Below are 15,784 nucleotides of genomic sequence, written 5' to 3' on the forward strand. Positions count from 1 at the left end.
AAGCTATGAGAAATCTTGTTTTGAATTTAAAAACGTTTGTGGTACTTTCCAAACAATTCATTTTACTTACGGAGTGGTCATTGAAGAATACCGCAATGACGGCGACATTTTCCCAGAAGCATTGGTGAACGTGACTCAAATGGTAATCAGCTGAGCGAGCTTCGCTCGTTATAAGCTTTTTTTTAAGGAAATCATATAGACATCTGACTATAATGTGTTGTACAGTACTTTGAGTTAACTCATTGCTACAATGTATTATTAATAACACACGGCAAACGATGGACTTTCATCCTATACCAAAAACAGAGGTCACTGCAAGATGATGGCCTTTTCCTGTAAACGCAACAACGACAAAAGTGTGATCCCTCAACAATTCCCTGAGATTTTGACTTGAAATTTGTTCCTAGTTGTCAGATATTCTACACTTAAAGGCTTTCGGAAGAGGGATTCTTCGCCTCCTCGAGGGCCAGATATGTACAACACCCAATCAACCCGTGGACCCGGTCCTTTTTTAAGATTTGCAGAATCCTCCCGTGCAGCAACGCTATCTATAAATCAGGAGCAACTAAAATCTGAAGAAAAGGATTGGTATATATCCACAGATCTCGTTAAAAGGATTTCTGATGTTATCCTACCGTGCGCGGTATGCCATCGATCAGGTCTTTCATGTTAGGTCAGTTCTGTGATGTTTATCTTCATACATTTACCAGGAGGAAAGAGGTCTGAACATATATACCCAGCGGGTACAAGGGGAGTCTGTTCCTGACCAGCGGGTACAAGGAGTGTCTGTTCCTGACCAGCGGGTACAAGGGGCGTCTGTTCCTGACCAGCGGGTACAAGGGGTGTCTGTTCCTGACCAGCGGGTACAAGGGGCGTCTGTTCCTGACCAGCGGGTACAAGGGGCGTCTGTTCCTGACCAGCAGACAACAAACGATCATCCATACAGTTATGGTTAGAAAGCCAAAAGAAACTGCTTGGTTGGTTGTTAGGTCACCTGAATTCATTCAGGTGACCTATTGCTATCTGTTTTTGTCCGTCGTCGTTCGTCGTGCGTTAACATTTGAACATTTTCAGCTTCTTCTCTGAAACCCCTGAACCAATTTCAACCAATTTTGGCATATAGCATCTGTGGGTGAAGGGGAACAAAAATTGTGAAATTCGTGGTCCCTGCCCCCCTGGGGTCTGAGGGGTGGGGCAAAAACCATCAAAATGAGTGTAATTTTAAAAAATCTTCTTCTTTACTCCTGGACATCAAGAAGCCAAACTGTGGGCATAATTATAATGAGCATTGAGCCCTCTACCAAAATTGTGAAATTCATGGCCCCTGGGGCAGGGGTTCTTGTGTTGGGGGGGGGGGGGGGGGGGGGGGGCTCTATTGGTCATATAGTGAAAATGGCAAAAACCATCAAAATGAGTGTAATTTTAAAAAATCTTCTTCTTTACTCCTGGACATCAAGAAGCCAAACTGTGGGCATAATTATAATGAGCAATGAGCCCTCTACCAAAATTGTGAAATTCATGGCCCCTGGGGCAGGGGTTCTTGTGTTAGGGTGGGGCTCTATTGGTCATATAGTGAAAATGTAGAAAATCTTCTCTGTCTCTGGGTATTAAGTAGACAAACTAATAGCATGGTAATGATGAGCAAGGATGCCTCTTTATACCCCCCGCAACAAGTTGTGGGGGGGGGGGTATACTGGAATTGAGTTGTCCGTCCGTCCGTCTGTAGACGCAATGGTTTCCGGGCTCTAAAGCATTATCCTTTCCATCTACCGTCACCATATCATACATATGAACTACCCATGGGATGAAGATGTTCCCTATCGATTTTGGGGTCAAAAGGTCAAAGGTCAAGCACACTGGACATCGAAGTAGCAATATGGTTTCCGGGCTCTAAAGTGTTATCCTTTCCACCTACAGTCACCATATCATACATATGGACTACCCATAGGATGAAGATGTTCCCTATCGATTTTAGGGTCAAAGGTCAAACGCACTGGACATTGAAGTAGCAATATGGTTTCCGGGCTCTAAAGCGTTATCCTTTCCACCTACAGTCACCATATCAAACATATGGACTACCCATGGGATGAAGATGTTCCCTATCGATTTTGGGGTCAAAAGGTCAAGCGCACTGGACATTGAAGTAGCAATATGGTTTCCGGGCTCTAAAGCGTTATCCTTTCCACCTACAGTCACCATATCATATATATGGACTACTAATGGGATGAAGATGATCCCTATCGATTTTGGGGTCAAAAGGTCAAAGGTCATGTGCACTGGACATCAAAGTAGCAACACTCAGAAAAGAGGTAGTTTATACCTATTACCAACACCCTTTGGGAGATTGGGGTAAGCGGGGGGTATTCTTAGTGAGCATAGCTCACAGTACCTCTTGTTAAAATTTGTGAAATTCATGGCCCCTGGATCAGGGGTTCTGGTGCTAGGGTGGGGCTCTATAAGTCATATAGTGAAAATGCATTATTTCTTTGAAAATCTTCTTCTCTGTCCTTGGGTATTAAGTAGACAAACCAATAGCATGGTTATGATGAGCAAGGATGCCTCTTTCAAATTGTGAAATTCATGGCCCCTGGGTAAGGGGTTCTGGTATTAGGGTGGGGCCCTATTGATCATATAGTGAAAATGCATTTTATTTCTTTGAAAATCTTCTCCTCTGCTGCTGGGTATTAAGTAGACAAACTAATAGTATGATAATGATGATCAAGGATGCTTCTTTCAAAACTGAAATTTATGGCCCCTGGGTCAGGGGTTCTGGTGCAAAGGCGGGGCTGACCACATAGCTATTCAATGTTTCTTCCATCCAAAAGTAAAATTCTTATATTTAAACACAAACCTAATTCAAACATTGGAAGGTTGTTACATGATACTCAGGTGACCTATAAGGCCCCTGGGCCTCTTGTATATTGTTTAACGTCCCTCTTGAGAATTTTCCATTCATATGGAGACGTCACCAATGCCGTTAAAGGACAAATCGCATGTTTTTAAACTTTTTAATTTTTTCAGCAAAATTAATTCATTTCATGCCTAAAACCACTTTACATGTGTTTTAAATGAAACAGTTTGCGTAGTTTTCGAGTTTGAAAGCGATGAAATTCAAATCTTGCGATATGCATATTTTCTTCGATATTTTACGCGCCATTATCTGTGACGTCATATGCGACCTCGAGCGAGAAGATTTGAAAACAGTTGATAGCTATTTCATAAACAGATTAGATTTAATTGACAAACAAACAATTATCACATTAACAGCTTGTAAATAACACTGCATTAGGGTGTTTTGTGCCGTTTAAGGGTGTACTTGCTGTCAGTAGAGAGGATTTGGACTGTTTTTTTTCAATTTTCGAAGGAAAGTATGAGGGACAAGACGTGAATATTTTTTGTCGGTACAACGACTTTGCCATAAAAACCCCAGTAGAATTTGTCCCTGTACTTTTTCAAACAAGCACTTGGACAAAGACGTAGATAAACTGCGAGAAAATTGTTCTATAGAAGCTACGCACTGTTACATATAGGCCTACGGCATATGCTTTCCGTTCTGCTATCGAATTCAATACACACTCGCACCAACTGACCTTCACCTTGTAACAACATATAGGCAGAACTAGCAGTGTCTACTAACTGGTAGTTTTAAAAAAGAAATTTAAAGATAAAAGATAATTGAACTTTCAATTATAAATAATAAAATATAATATTTCCCGACTTTGAATTGAATTATAATGCTTTCATTTTTTTTAAGGAACGCGTACGTGTTTACAACAACAGCATGCCGCGCTCCCACTTCCTAAGTAACAACGTGTTGATAACAAAAAATAATGATTAGGCCTAATAAAATTGCTTTAATAAAATAATTTAAAAGTATTGTGATTTTCACGATAAGTTTGATCATTATTATTTTTTTTTTTCGAAATGCACCCGTGACAGTAGGCCTAGTTGTCAATGATACATAATCGTATCATAATTTAGGCCTATCTAACTTCTCCAAAAATAAATTTAATAATTATTGCACTGTTTATTTTAGAAAAGCAACAACGCTAATTACAGTTGTTTACAGAAATGGCATTACTAAATTGTGTTTAGACAGTGATCCCATGTAAACATTATTTACTCGCAAATTTATGCAGATTTCATACTCGCTTTTCTCGCTACATTTGGGTCGCTATTTGTATGTACTAGTGGCTAAAAGATATAAGACTCGGGAAATTTGTCAACATCGAAATAAAAGTTATCCATGGTAAATAAATTAGGCCCCTAAAACCCGAGTTTTTAAAAATATCTAAATCTTTTTGAAATCGGGGCTTAGATTTAAGTCCGTATTGTGGCTAATTATCGCAATACTTCAGCGAACGAACTATTACAATTAATTTCTATAAGCATAAGGAAGACAAAATGCCTATAATTCTGTATACTTTGAAAACACGAGATGTGCCCTTTAAAGGTTTGTAAAATTTAAGCCTTTGCTCGGCGCTTACGGCCTTTGAGCAGAGAGGGATCTTTATCGTGCCACACCTGCTGTGACACGGGGCCTCGGTTTCTGAGGTCTCATCCGAAGGACCGCCCCATTTAGTCGCCTCATACGACAAGTAAGGGGCACTGAGGACCTATTCTAACCCAGATCCCCACGGGATGAAATAGATAGGACAACGTGGATTATCGCGGGTTATGTCAAATGTACATACTCATCTCTTTAAATGACGATCAACCGCTTGCAGGTCTATGAATTTAATTACCGTGGTCAAAACTTTTCTTTATCAACATTTCCTTCAGCGAAATTTTGCACATATTGAGGGAAATTATACTTTATATATCTAAAATATCAATAAATTGGTATTTCAAAGTTTACTAGTAATCAGTCTGAAGCATGTCAGGCTACCGATGTTTTTGTGTTATTGGCCCAGTTTGTGAATATATTGTCCTTGCCACCTTTTTACCCCCATACTGCATAGTGAAAGCTATTGGAGGAAAGGGTTTGAAAAGAAAACGGATCGTTGAGTATTTTGTGTTGGCCTCACTTTTCTCTTTGTTGTTACGACCCATTTGTACATTTAAAACATCCACAGGTTTGCATCCTTGTAGCAATGATAGAGAAAAAGGCTTGTAACGCATTGAGCCAACGAATTGTCATCACCTAAACGAGATAGGTTGATTGTATATTGTGTAACGTCCCTCTCCAGGATATTTCACCCATGTGGAGACGTCACCAAGACCGGTGAAGGGCTTCAAATATAGGCCTATGCTCGACCCTCACAGTCATTGAGTAGTGAGGGTTCTTTAGCGTGCCACACCTACTGTGACACGGTACATTCGTTTTTTAAGGTCATCTCCGAGGACCCGTGACATTCACACCTGATGCCGAGCGTTTGGCGATGGAACTCACTACCTAGAAATAGTTTCTCAAATCAGTACGAATTGGTTTAACCATAAAAGATATGATGATATATAATAAGTATTTATGACAAAAAGGCAGAAAATATGCAAAGGATGAAAACATGATTTTCAAAAAACATTTCAACACATAAACTCGAGATCTGCGGTTCACCAGCCCAATGTTTTTTGGGTTTTTTTTTTTTATCTTTTATTGTAGCCCAATGTTTTAACCACTGAGCTATGATGTTAGGCAAACAAATCGATCGATACAAATACTTTCACAAAAACATTTAAATCGCCATCTTGTGACGTAGTGTCATAAAGAGTAGGTAGACAGGAGTTACACCTGTTCAATATCAAGGAAACGTAACCGTGCTCTCTACACAGAGAATCGGGAAGACTATAAGATGAACCCTTGAATGTCCCAAGACCCACAAAACGAAGCAACATAAATCTTCATGCAGTATATGAATAGACTGGTATAGTTTTATTTCCGATTTAGAGGATATCACAGGTAACATTATGCTATGCATGTAAAAGGGAGAAATAATTTTGGTTTTTTTAAATCGTTGCTATTTTTATGATGATATGTATTTATGATTGTTAAACAGTAAAATGTAGACATAACTAACAAGTCAATGGCGAAGAAATCCACCGTCACTGGCTATACAACTATCCACCGTCACTACACAGCTATCCACAAAATCCACCGTCAATATACAACTATCCATCATCACTATGTACAACTATTCACCTTCACTATACAGCTATCCGCTGTCACTATATAACTATCCATCGTCAATATACAACTATCCACCTTCAATATACAACTATCCACCGTCAATATACAACTATACATCGTCACTATAAAACTATCCACCATCAATATGCAACTATCCACCGTCAATATACAGCTATCCACAAAATCCACCGTCAATATACAACTATACATCGTCACTATACAACTATCCACCGTCACTATACAACTATCCCCTGTCACTATACAGCTATCCACCATAAATATGCAACTATCCATCGTCAATATACAGCTATCCACAAAACCCACCGTCAATATACAACTATACATCGTCACTATGCAACTATCCACCGTCACTATACAACTATCCTCTGTCACTATGCAACTATCCACCATCAATATGCAACTATCCACCGTCAATACACAGTTATCCACAAAATCCACCGTCAAAATACAACTATACATCGTCACTATACAACTATCCACCGTCACTATACAACTATCAACTGTCACTATACAACTATCCACAAAATCCGCCGTCACTATACAGTTATCCACAAAATACACTGTCAATATAGAACTATCCACAAAGTCCGTAATAGATCAGAGTGTTGGTAGTACCTTCGTTAAGGATGACCTTGCATTCACACTGGATGAGCGGGATGACAGACAATGGTTAGTTTTTGTTCTTGGAATTCCTGCTGCCAAATGTTAGAACGTGTTAGCATAGGCGCCCAACACATTCACACTTTATTGAGATACATGTAGGAGACAATCATCATAGGGCGCCCGGCGGGTGTGACCGGTTGACGGAATACTTACTCCTCCTAGGTACCTGATCACACCTCTGGTATATCCAGGGTCCGTGTTTGCCCAATTCTCTATTTTGTATTCCTTATAGGAGTTATGAAATCGATCCCTGTTTGTTATATTCACCTTTCCTCGAACAAGTGTGTCAAGACTGATGTTTTTTCTTCTTGGTGATTTTAAAATCTGCCCCTTGAATACCAGCAATTGACTTTTTCATACACACACTAGAGTCATTAAACTATTTGGACTGACTTGGATGATCGATGAACCCACCCGTGTTCCTGATAATCACTAATAGATTGTATCCTGTGTAATAGATGCGAGACAATATGTCGGTCTGGTGTCTGGAAAACATAACAATGTCAAAATAAGGTCTACAAAGAGTTATGACAAAGATATTTTAACAGAAACTGACTGCATTCTAAACAAAGTTACACCAGTGAAAGAAATCAGAAGAAAACAGAACTATGGATTTTTGGACTATATTCACTAAGGAGATAAGCATTTGTTGAATTTCAGTCTGGTATGCATGAAGTGTACAAATCGTACTGTAACATTAGAAATTTAGCTCAGAAGCAGTGTAACGAAGCGAAGTCCGGCCACTTCAATGACAAGCTAGACGAAAATAAACGTACACCCCCCCCCCCCTTCAAGAATAACCGTGGTCATGTTTGAAAAGTCTTGAGTATCGACATAATTCCAAAACTAATAGCTACATTGTTTTGAACATTAACTATGATAACTGCTTTGAAAATGAAACAATTGCAGATCACATTAATTCCTTTTTTACAACAAATAGCAGCAAAGTTTGAAGAAAACCTACCCTCTCCTAAAGACTTCATCCAGTATTCAAAGTGTTTAAATGTAAACACTCCCTCATATTAAGGCATATTAGCCAACAATTTATTTATAGAGAATTTTGTAGTTTTAATGTCACCCCAGCCAGGTTTCTCAAAGATGCAGCACTTACCATTCAGCTTCCGCATTATATTATTGATAAATCAGTCTACATCTGAAGACACTGTTGCTGACGAACTCAAAATTGCCCGAGTAGAAAAAATTATAGACCAGTAACATTTTAAGCATTGTTTCTAAAATATTAGAAAAGGCAATATATAAAATTCGAAAGTTTTCTTATTGATAACAATAATTTGTATGAAATTCAGTCAGGATTTAGAATTGTATTTTCTACAGACAGCTGCCTAATGAATCTTGCTGATCATATCAAATCAAAAACAGCTAAAAATCTTTTCACTGGAATTATTCTACTTGACCTTTGACCCAGTAGATCATGAAATGCTCCGTGAATAACTGAATGTCATCTGTGTTAATTACATGTAGTTGATTTAACAAAACCGAGTCTAATTATTTTTTCCTGGATATTTTGATGAAATTTCTTGCATGAAATTTTACTACATTATATCAATTATTTTAAGATAAAAAACGGACATTTACCATCCGGATATGATAATGGATCACCTCAAAGGTTATTAATTCTTACTGTTGGATCCTATGGGAATTTGTGGGAAATGCATCAATTTTCACATTTTTTTATAGTCTGGTTTTTTTGTTTTTTGTTGTTGTTTTTTGGGTTTTTTTTTTTTTTTTTGGTTGGTATTTCTGTTTTAAGGATTTCTATATATTCCTTTGTAATATATGAAATTACTGTGAGAAGTCACTAAATGGTGAAATTAAAAAAGTCCACCATCTGGCCCCGTCTAAAGATTATATCAAAGTTATTTTTTTTTCAATGCCCCTATCCGTCTGAATTTGGCATATTGTGGTATATATTGGCGTAGAGGAATCATTTTGTAACGAAATAAAGCTGTTCAGATTGCTGATATGTTGCTTTTGATGTTCTGTCAACAATTTCTTGGTAAAATGTCTACGGCCGTCGCGAACATGCGAGCGAGTCATGTTTCGTTCTTCAGCTTCATGCATTGTTAACAAAACCGGAAAACAATGATGTCGTAAGAGCCATTTAAGCAAGCCATCCAATTAATATCTTAAAAGCACAATTTCTAACACATGAACGCTACGGGTAATGTTAATTTTGCATTAAAAACACAATACTTAAGAAAGTTATAACATCACTTCGACTGCATGAAAATAAAAAGCTGCGCAGTCATGCGCACTCGAATTATACTCGGCCTCGTTAAATCGTACTTACCTGGGGGATCACAAGTTCTCGAGTATGCAATGCTACATGCGGGTACCAAGGCAGTTTATTTGGGTCTCTTTTATTCTTAGTATATGATCTTGATGCAAACATTGATCCTGAATGTAAAGTTTTATTGTATGCAGATGGCATATCATTCTAATGCAAACATTATAGCAAGAAGTTGTAGGCGTCGTCCCTGGGAAAACTGAAAGTATTTTGTTTGGACCAAAACGCTAGCTTAAATCCTTTTTCCATAGAATGCAAAATTGATGGTATTAAAATAGAATGTAAACTAAAGATTGTTTTTTATGAAAAACAAATGTCTCCCCAGCTCCCCAAATTGGAAGTGCTCCAATTAAAACCTCCTCCCTTAATGTTCTGCATGATATGGAGGAGAAAGCATGAGCAGGGACATAGCCACTATGAACTCTGATATGCCACATAGGAGAAGTGTTTACAACCTCCACCCCTCAGACCCACTATAATTTTAAGGACAACAATTGGATCCTCTTTCCCTACAATATGCACATCTGCAACTGGCATTGAAGTATTGTACAAAATGTCAAGTCTGTCGGATAAGCCATATAGGAGGAGAATCGTTCACAAGCTATTTTAACATCCTCCACCCCTCTTGGATCCACTATAACTTTTAGGAAAATAATTAAATCCTCCTGTCTCGACAATAAGCACATCTAACAATGGCAATGAATCATTGTACGTGTACAAAGTTTCAAATCTATCTGACAAGCCATATAGGAGGAGATTCTGAAGTGTTCACAAGCTATTTTAACATCCTCCATCCCTCTTAGATCCACTGTAACTTTTAGGAAAATAATTGGATCCTCCTGTCCTGACAATATGCACATCTAACGATGGCAATGAAGCATTTTACAAAGTTCAAAATCTACCATGTAAGCCATATAGGAGAAATGTTCACAAGCTATGTTACATCCTCAACCCCTCTAAGATCCACTATAACGTTTAGGAAAATAATTGGATCCTCCTGTCCTGACAATATGCACATCTTCAAATGGCAATGAAGTATTGTACAAAGTTTCAAGTCTTTTCCACATGCCATATAGGAGGAGAAGCGTTCACAAGATTTTGTGACGGACGGACGGACAGAAAGTACAAGAAACAATGTTTCCCCCTGAAAGAGGGAAGACATAATAATGTGTCAAGATTTAGATTTATTTTTAGATTTATCTCCCAAAAGTATTATTATTGATTGTTTGTATTGTATATTGTTTAGCGTCCCTCTTAAGACTCTTTCACTCGTGTGCAGATGTCACCATTGCCGGTGAAGGGCTGCAAATTTAGGCCTATGATCGGCGTTTATGACCATTGAGCAGGGAAGGATCTTTATCGTGCCACGCCTGCGGTTACACGGGACCTAGGTTTTTGCGGTCTCATCGGAGGAATCGCCTCTTACGACAGGCAAGAGACATCAATAATCAGTAATGATGTATTTAAGTTATAATTTAAAGTAGTACAGTGTATTATGTTTTTCAATTTGAATGTCTTTCATTTTCCCCTCGATAATCAATATTTTGATCGTAACATTAATCACAGTATAGTGTGTATGTCACTTTTTAAGGTTATAAGTACCCTAATGGAAACTAGCCATGTAGTATAGACATAGACATCCACTCTACACTTCAAATATCAAATAACTGGGACTGTTTTCCTTTTTACCTTATGTATAACACACAATGTATCGTGCAGTATTTCTTTAAATAAGATATTATTTTTAAATGTATGTAAATGATATCTTTGCATATTCCTGAATAAAAAACTAAAACAGTATATATAATGCCATATATAGAGATTATTTTGCATTACAATTGAAAAAATTAAGAGATATAATTATGGGTTGCGACTGCATCTTTGCCATACGCTTGACATTGAGAAGTAGGAGTAACGGGTATTTCGGATGAAATCTTAAAAATGGCCCTGAGCGCCAAGAATATATCTAAATTCGTAAATTCACCAACAACTTGTGACGTATCATATAAGAAAAAAGATTCTCAAAGGGACATAGAACAAATAAACAAAACAAAAGCAACAACAACAAAGAAAACACAACCACGTCTCTGTAGTCTGTTTTACGACAACCACGTGTGACCATAAAGTCACGCTGACGTAGAACCGACGAGAGTGTACAGAAATTGATGAAGAGAAAAAAGTTAGACAAACTCTCATCATAATCGAGTCATTTATAAACTAAACTGTGTTAAAAGTTTCGTCCATCTAATGGGTAAAATCTAGTTTGCAGTCAGACAACGAGTGTTGATTCTTAGGCTAGATCTCTTACTATAAACAGGGAGGGTGAAATACTTAGTTCCTAAGGGAATTGAAAGGAAATGGATTTCTCACTGAACGACGAAAATCAATTACATGTTTCCCATATTCAGTTAAAAACTATTTATTTTTCTACTTGTAAAATATTTTTGTTTCAAAATATCCAGTTCAAAAATATTCAGAGATTTTTTTTTTCGAAACGAGTACGTGTATTGTTAAAAGGGATATTACAAGATAATGGTCCCTCTTAACTTAAAACACAGAACGTTTCTAAAAATAAACTTATGCTCACCTGGAGCGGTGCAATACTCTTGAATAATTAATATTCTTAAATGCAAAGTTAATTAAGGTCAAGAAGTTTGAGAGTCGTCGCCATTTTGATTCATTCTTAAGATTTTGACCGACTTCGCTCCTGAATTATAAATATTCTTAGCACCGTTACGAGTAATTAAGGTCAAGAAGAGGCTTAACCATGCCGAGCATCCGCTGGATTTTAATCGGCTTCAGTTTCAAAATGTCAGGTATGAACATTTTAGAGACGTCGCTATTTCGATCGCAACCGTCTTCGTATGTGAATAATTAAAAAAATATTTTAATATATATATATATATATATATATATATATATATATATATAAGATAAATAAAACAGATAGAAGAAACAATAGTCTAACTAATCTTTAAGACTTTAAAAAAAATCCATAATCCAGTATCATTTTGATTTTTATTGACGTTTTATTTAATTCATATCGCTACCAATTTAATTCTATATTTATGAGATTGCATTGAACATCGTGTAGATAGCGAAGTTCAGTTTTATTGAGCAATCAGTTATCTAATATTCTTAAAGTATACAAATTTACTAAGCATTGAGCTCGATGAAAAAGCTCTCTGTAAATACCATTAATTCAATTTTCCTCGCCCAACATGCGCTAGCGCAACCCTGCACTGGCACACGCAGTTTTGTCCAATACTGGCTTTCCATGAGAATATTGTAGAGTCCAGGCGAAAGAGCGCCTTACTCGTTAGGTCGGATTTAACGCGGTGGAAACTTTACAATTTCATTCAGTGTTTGGCAGCGCGGGAAAGTATCTGCAGCTGGTCGTCTGCTCTATTACTGCAAGGTGTGTTTTGATTGGAGAGACGGGACCAGTCTGTCGTATGGTTTCATGCTTCGTAAATTACAGAATTATTCACTTGGATTTTTTGGAAAGCTTTGAATCAGATACCAATTCTAGATTCCATTTTTTACTACAAATTCCAGTTTTATTTGGTGTATTTTGAGACATTGCTTATTACAATTTTTATATATTTATTTATTTGTTTTGATTTAGAAATGTTTCTCTTATTAGTATTCACCACAGGATTAATGAGGATGAAGTGAACTGATATATAACCTTAATGAAAAGAGTGTTTGAACATCGAAAGACGATGCAAAACTCTTAAAAAGGAAAATTAATGCAGAACTAATACCCCGTTATGTTCAAATTTAGTCGAACCTAGCGTAATTGAAACATGACACGCCGCAAAAGAGACAGGATCCGCCGATGGATTTACGTTTTTGATGCTGTAGTACCTGGGATTTTCTTTTATGCAGCTTTAACAAGTGGTGAGTAGAAAATTGCTCTTTTTCAGCTGGTTTTATGTCATTGTGTATGCGAAGAGAATTTTAGTCTATCGACAAACCACTTGTTGCAACTGACGCACACGCAGACTTCAAAGACACTAATTCAAAGATATGACCGGGGTTTTTTGCAGCGCTTCATTCCTTTGTTTGAAAAGATAGACGGGCTTCTGATGTGGTGATATTCATTTGTATGGATGCAGACATTGCTGTAATATCATATTCCGTGAAAAAGAAGGGTTGCACGCGCCACAAGCTGTGTTTTATGGTCCGGGTCCTAACTGACGAAGTGACGTGTAGTTGCTACATAGTTTTAGTTCATGTACGCTGTTTCGACGTATCTCTGAATAGTCGATCAGTGAAAATGAAAGGCTTAATTTTAATATATTTGAACCATTCACATTTTGTTCACTATTTATACAATTTACAGGTTTCGGAAACCTCGTGACATATATATATATACCATTGACAGGTGATCGTTTGCTGACGTTACGGAAGTATAAAAGTGGTCGTGATTCTAATTGCCATTACTAGATAAAGGTTTATTTATTTTCATATACAGTGCTATTAATTGTACTGCTATAGATTTTTTTTATAAAAATATATATATATATTTAGCATTTTCACCGGCAAGGTCGGTCACCAAGATATCTCAAAGATCAATGGATTTCAAAGACACTTTGACACTTTTGGAAACGTAAATATTTAACGATGATCCTAGTTTTTAAGGCGGATCTGAAATTAGATTCTATTCAATTTTTGACAGTGACTTTTACTGAAGCAAGGCGTATCTTAGCGCCTTCTTGAATTAAAGTACGCTGTGTTTGATCCCAAGATTTACATTAGCATGGCATGTGTATTTTGCGATTATAATCTTTGCGGATTTTTCTCATCCGCAAAGAATGGACATCCGCAGAAAATACTAGTTATACAGTATTGCCTAAATTCGAGTTGATAACTAAGAGCGTATTTCATAAAGAGTATTTCACATCTTTAATTGATAGTTAGATATGATTACACACAAATCTGCTTGTAACGCGACTTACCATGAAATTGTTCATAGACTGGATACACCAAGGTTCGAATCAATGCTACTAGTAAAATTCAATCGTGGTAACAGAGGCATATTATAAGTTCATTTGAACAGAAACATTAAAGTTTAACGCAAGCCTCCCAGACACTGATTGACATAATTCTGTACAGTAATTCTAATTTCTGTAATGAATGATTATTTAATAGGATGCTGGTCTATCTGTGTTCAGAATGGAATATTATATTATGTTCATTGTTGTGTGTATTAGGAGTCGCTTTATAAGTGTAGATTTTTGCATAAAGAGATCAATATCAGTTACCACGGGATTTTTTTTTTACTCAGGGGGAGATTTTCATCTTTTAAAAAATGTACCAGGAGTACAAATTCCATTGTATAATCATTACGTATGGGACAGAGGGTTTCGTTGAATATTCTCCTCAGTTTTATGCAAGAAATTGCCAGTATAGAATTCCCTTATCTGCGTCTGTTACATTGACAAATAGAATTTTTATATTGAATAGATGTCAGCATAATTAGAAATACATTAATCATAGAATATTTACATACGGCCAGGGACAAGATTTTGGTATGCACAGAGGGACAGGTCTATTGAACGAAAGGTCTTTATTCCGGATCTCAAGAACGCGAAATAAACATATATCGAGGGGGTCAAAAGGAAAATCGAATTACTGACTGTAGTGTAGGCTTGACTGCGTATCTATATCATGAGATGATAAAAATTCTTCCTTCGCATCTCTGGATATCTTTGCAAATGTGGTTTCTTCGTCAGAATTATGTTCACTCTTCCGGTTTTGTAATGGAACGCTTCGCGAGTTGATTGTTCTTTTATTTCCGGAGTATAAGTCATTTATACGTGTATAAAAATTACCCGATATGAAATGAGAAAACCAGAAAAATTCGGAACTAAATGATCTAACTGCAGAAGCAATCATTCATAGAGGAAAAAAGCTAGATATAAATAAAATCTAATCTCGAGTTCTTTCTAAATATACATTGCGTTGATTTACTTTTAAAAAGGGGGGGGGGGGGGAGGGGGTCAGTGTAAACATATGTATTCTAAGCAAATATAGCAATAAAAATCATTTTTTTTTTTTACACAAAATTAAAAGGAAATAGGAATGTGAAACCTTTGTTATTACCGACTGCAGCGTTGCACCTCATGACGTTGTCATGATATTTATACATTTCCAAAGTTTTATGCCTTCGGTATTTCCCCCCAGTTCTAATGGTAGTCCTTTCCCCATGAATGCGGTGGAGTTGTGAACAATGCTCGTATGAATCTTGACAGAAACAGTACGTTTATTTTAAAAGCTGAAAATTCTGACAGAAATGAAAGCAGAATGTAGATATAAGATATGAATTTAATTTTTTTTTTAAATATATGAGTGTGGCGTTTCATGTCGGCATGCTTTCCATGAAGCACTACTGCTTTTCGTCAAGTATGCGATGCCAGCGTATCGCGTCGCAGTCCATACCCGCATGTATTTTCAAAAATGATTTTTTTTTTTAAAGTACACGTGCACGCAGATGTTGACCTCTGAAAACTCCCATACTGCATTTATTACCCGGTATACATGTGCATGATCCGATAATACATTTTATTTTCTATTCTCTTTCTCATAGAAGCATGCAAAATATAATCAAACTGCATGTACATCTAAACAAATAAAAATATATTCATCTATTCATATTATAA

At 36.9% G+C, this 15,784-nt stretch overlaps 1 protein-coding gene across 2 annotated transcripts in view; it reads left to right on the forward strand.

The window, feature by feature from the left end:
- Positions 1–12,335: 12,335 nt before the first annotated feature.
- LOC125649627 (lachesin-like) overlaps positions 12,336–15,784 on the forward strand; it is a 50,859-nt gene continuing 47,410 nt past the window's right edge. The window contains exons 1-2 of one of the 2 annotated variants that reach the window (XM_048877291.2): positions 12,336–12,534; positions 12,763–13,019. In XM_048877291.2, coding sequence (XP_048733248.2) covers positions 12,926–13,019 — 94 coding nt within the window. In that variant the 5' untranslated portion in view covers positions 12,336–12,534; positions 12,763–12,925. The remainder of the gene's footprint in view (positions 12,535–12,762; positions 13,020–15,784) is intronic. The other variant, XM_048877289.2, reaches the window with a different exon arrangement.

Source organism: Ostrea edulis, chromosome 5 (assembly GCF_947568905.1).
Source record: "Ostrea edulis chromosome 5, xbOstEdul1.1, whole genome shotgun sequence".
NCBI classification, from domain to species: Eukaryota; Metazoa; Mollusca; class Bivalvia; order Ostreida; family Ostreidae; genus Ostrea; species Ostrea edulis.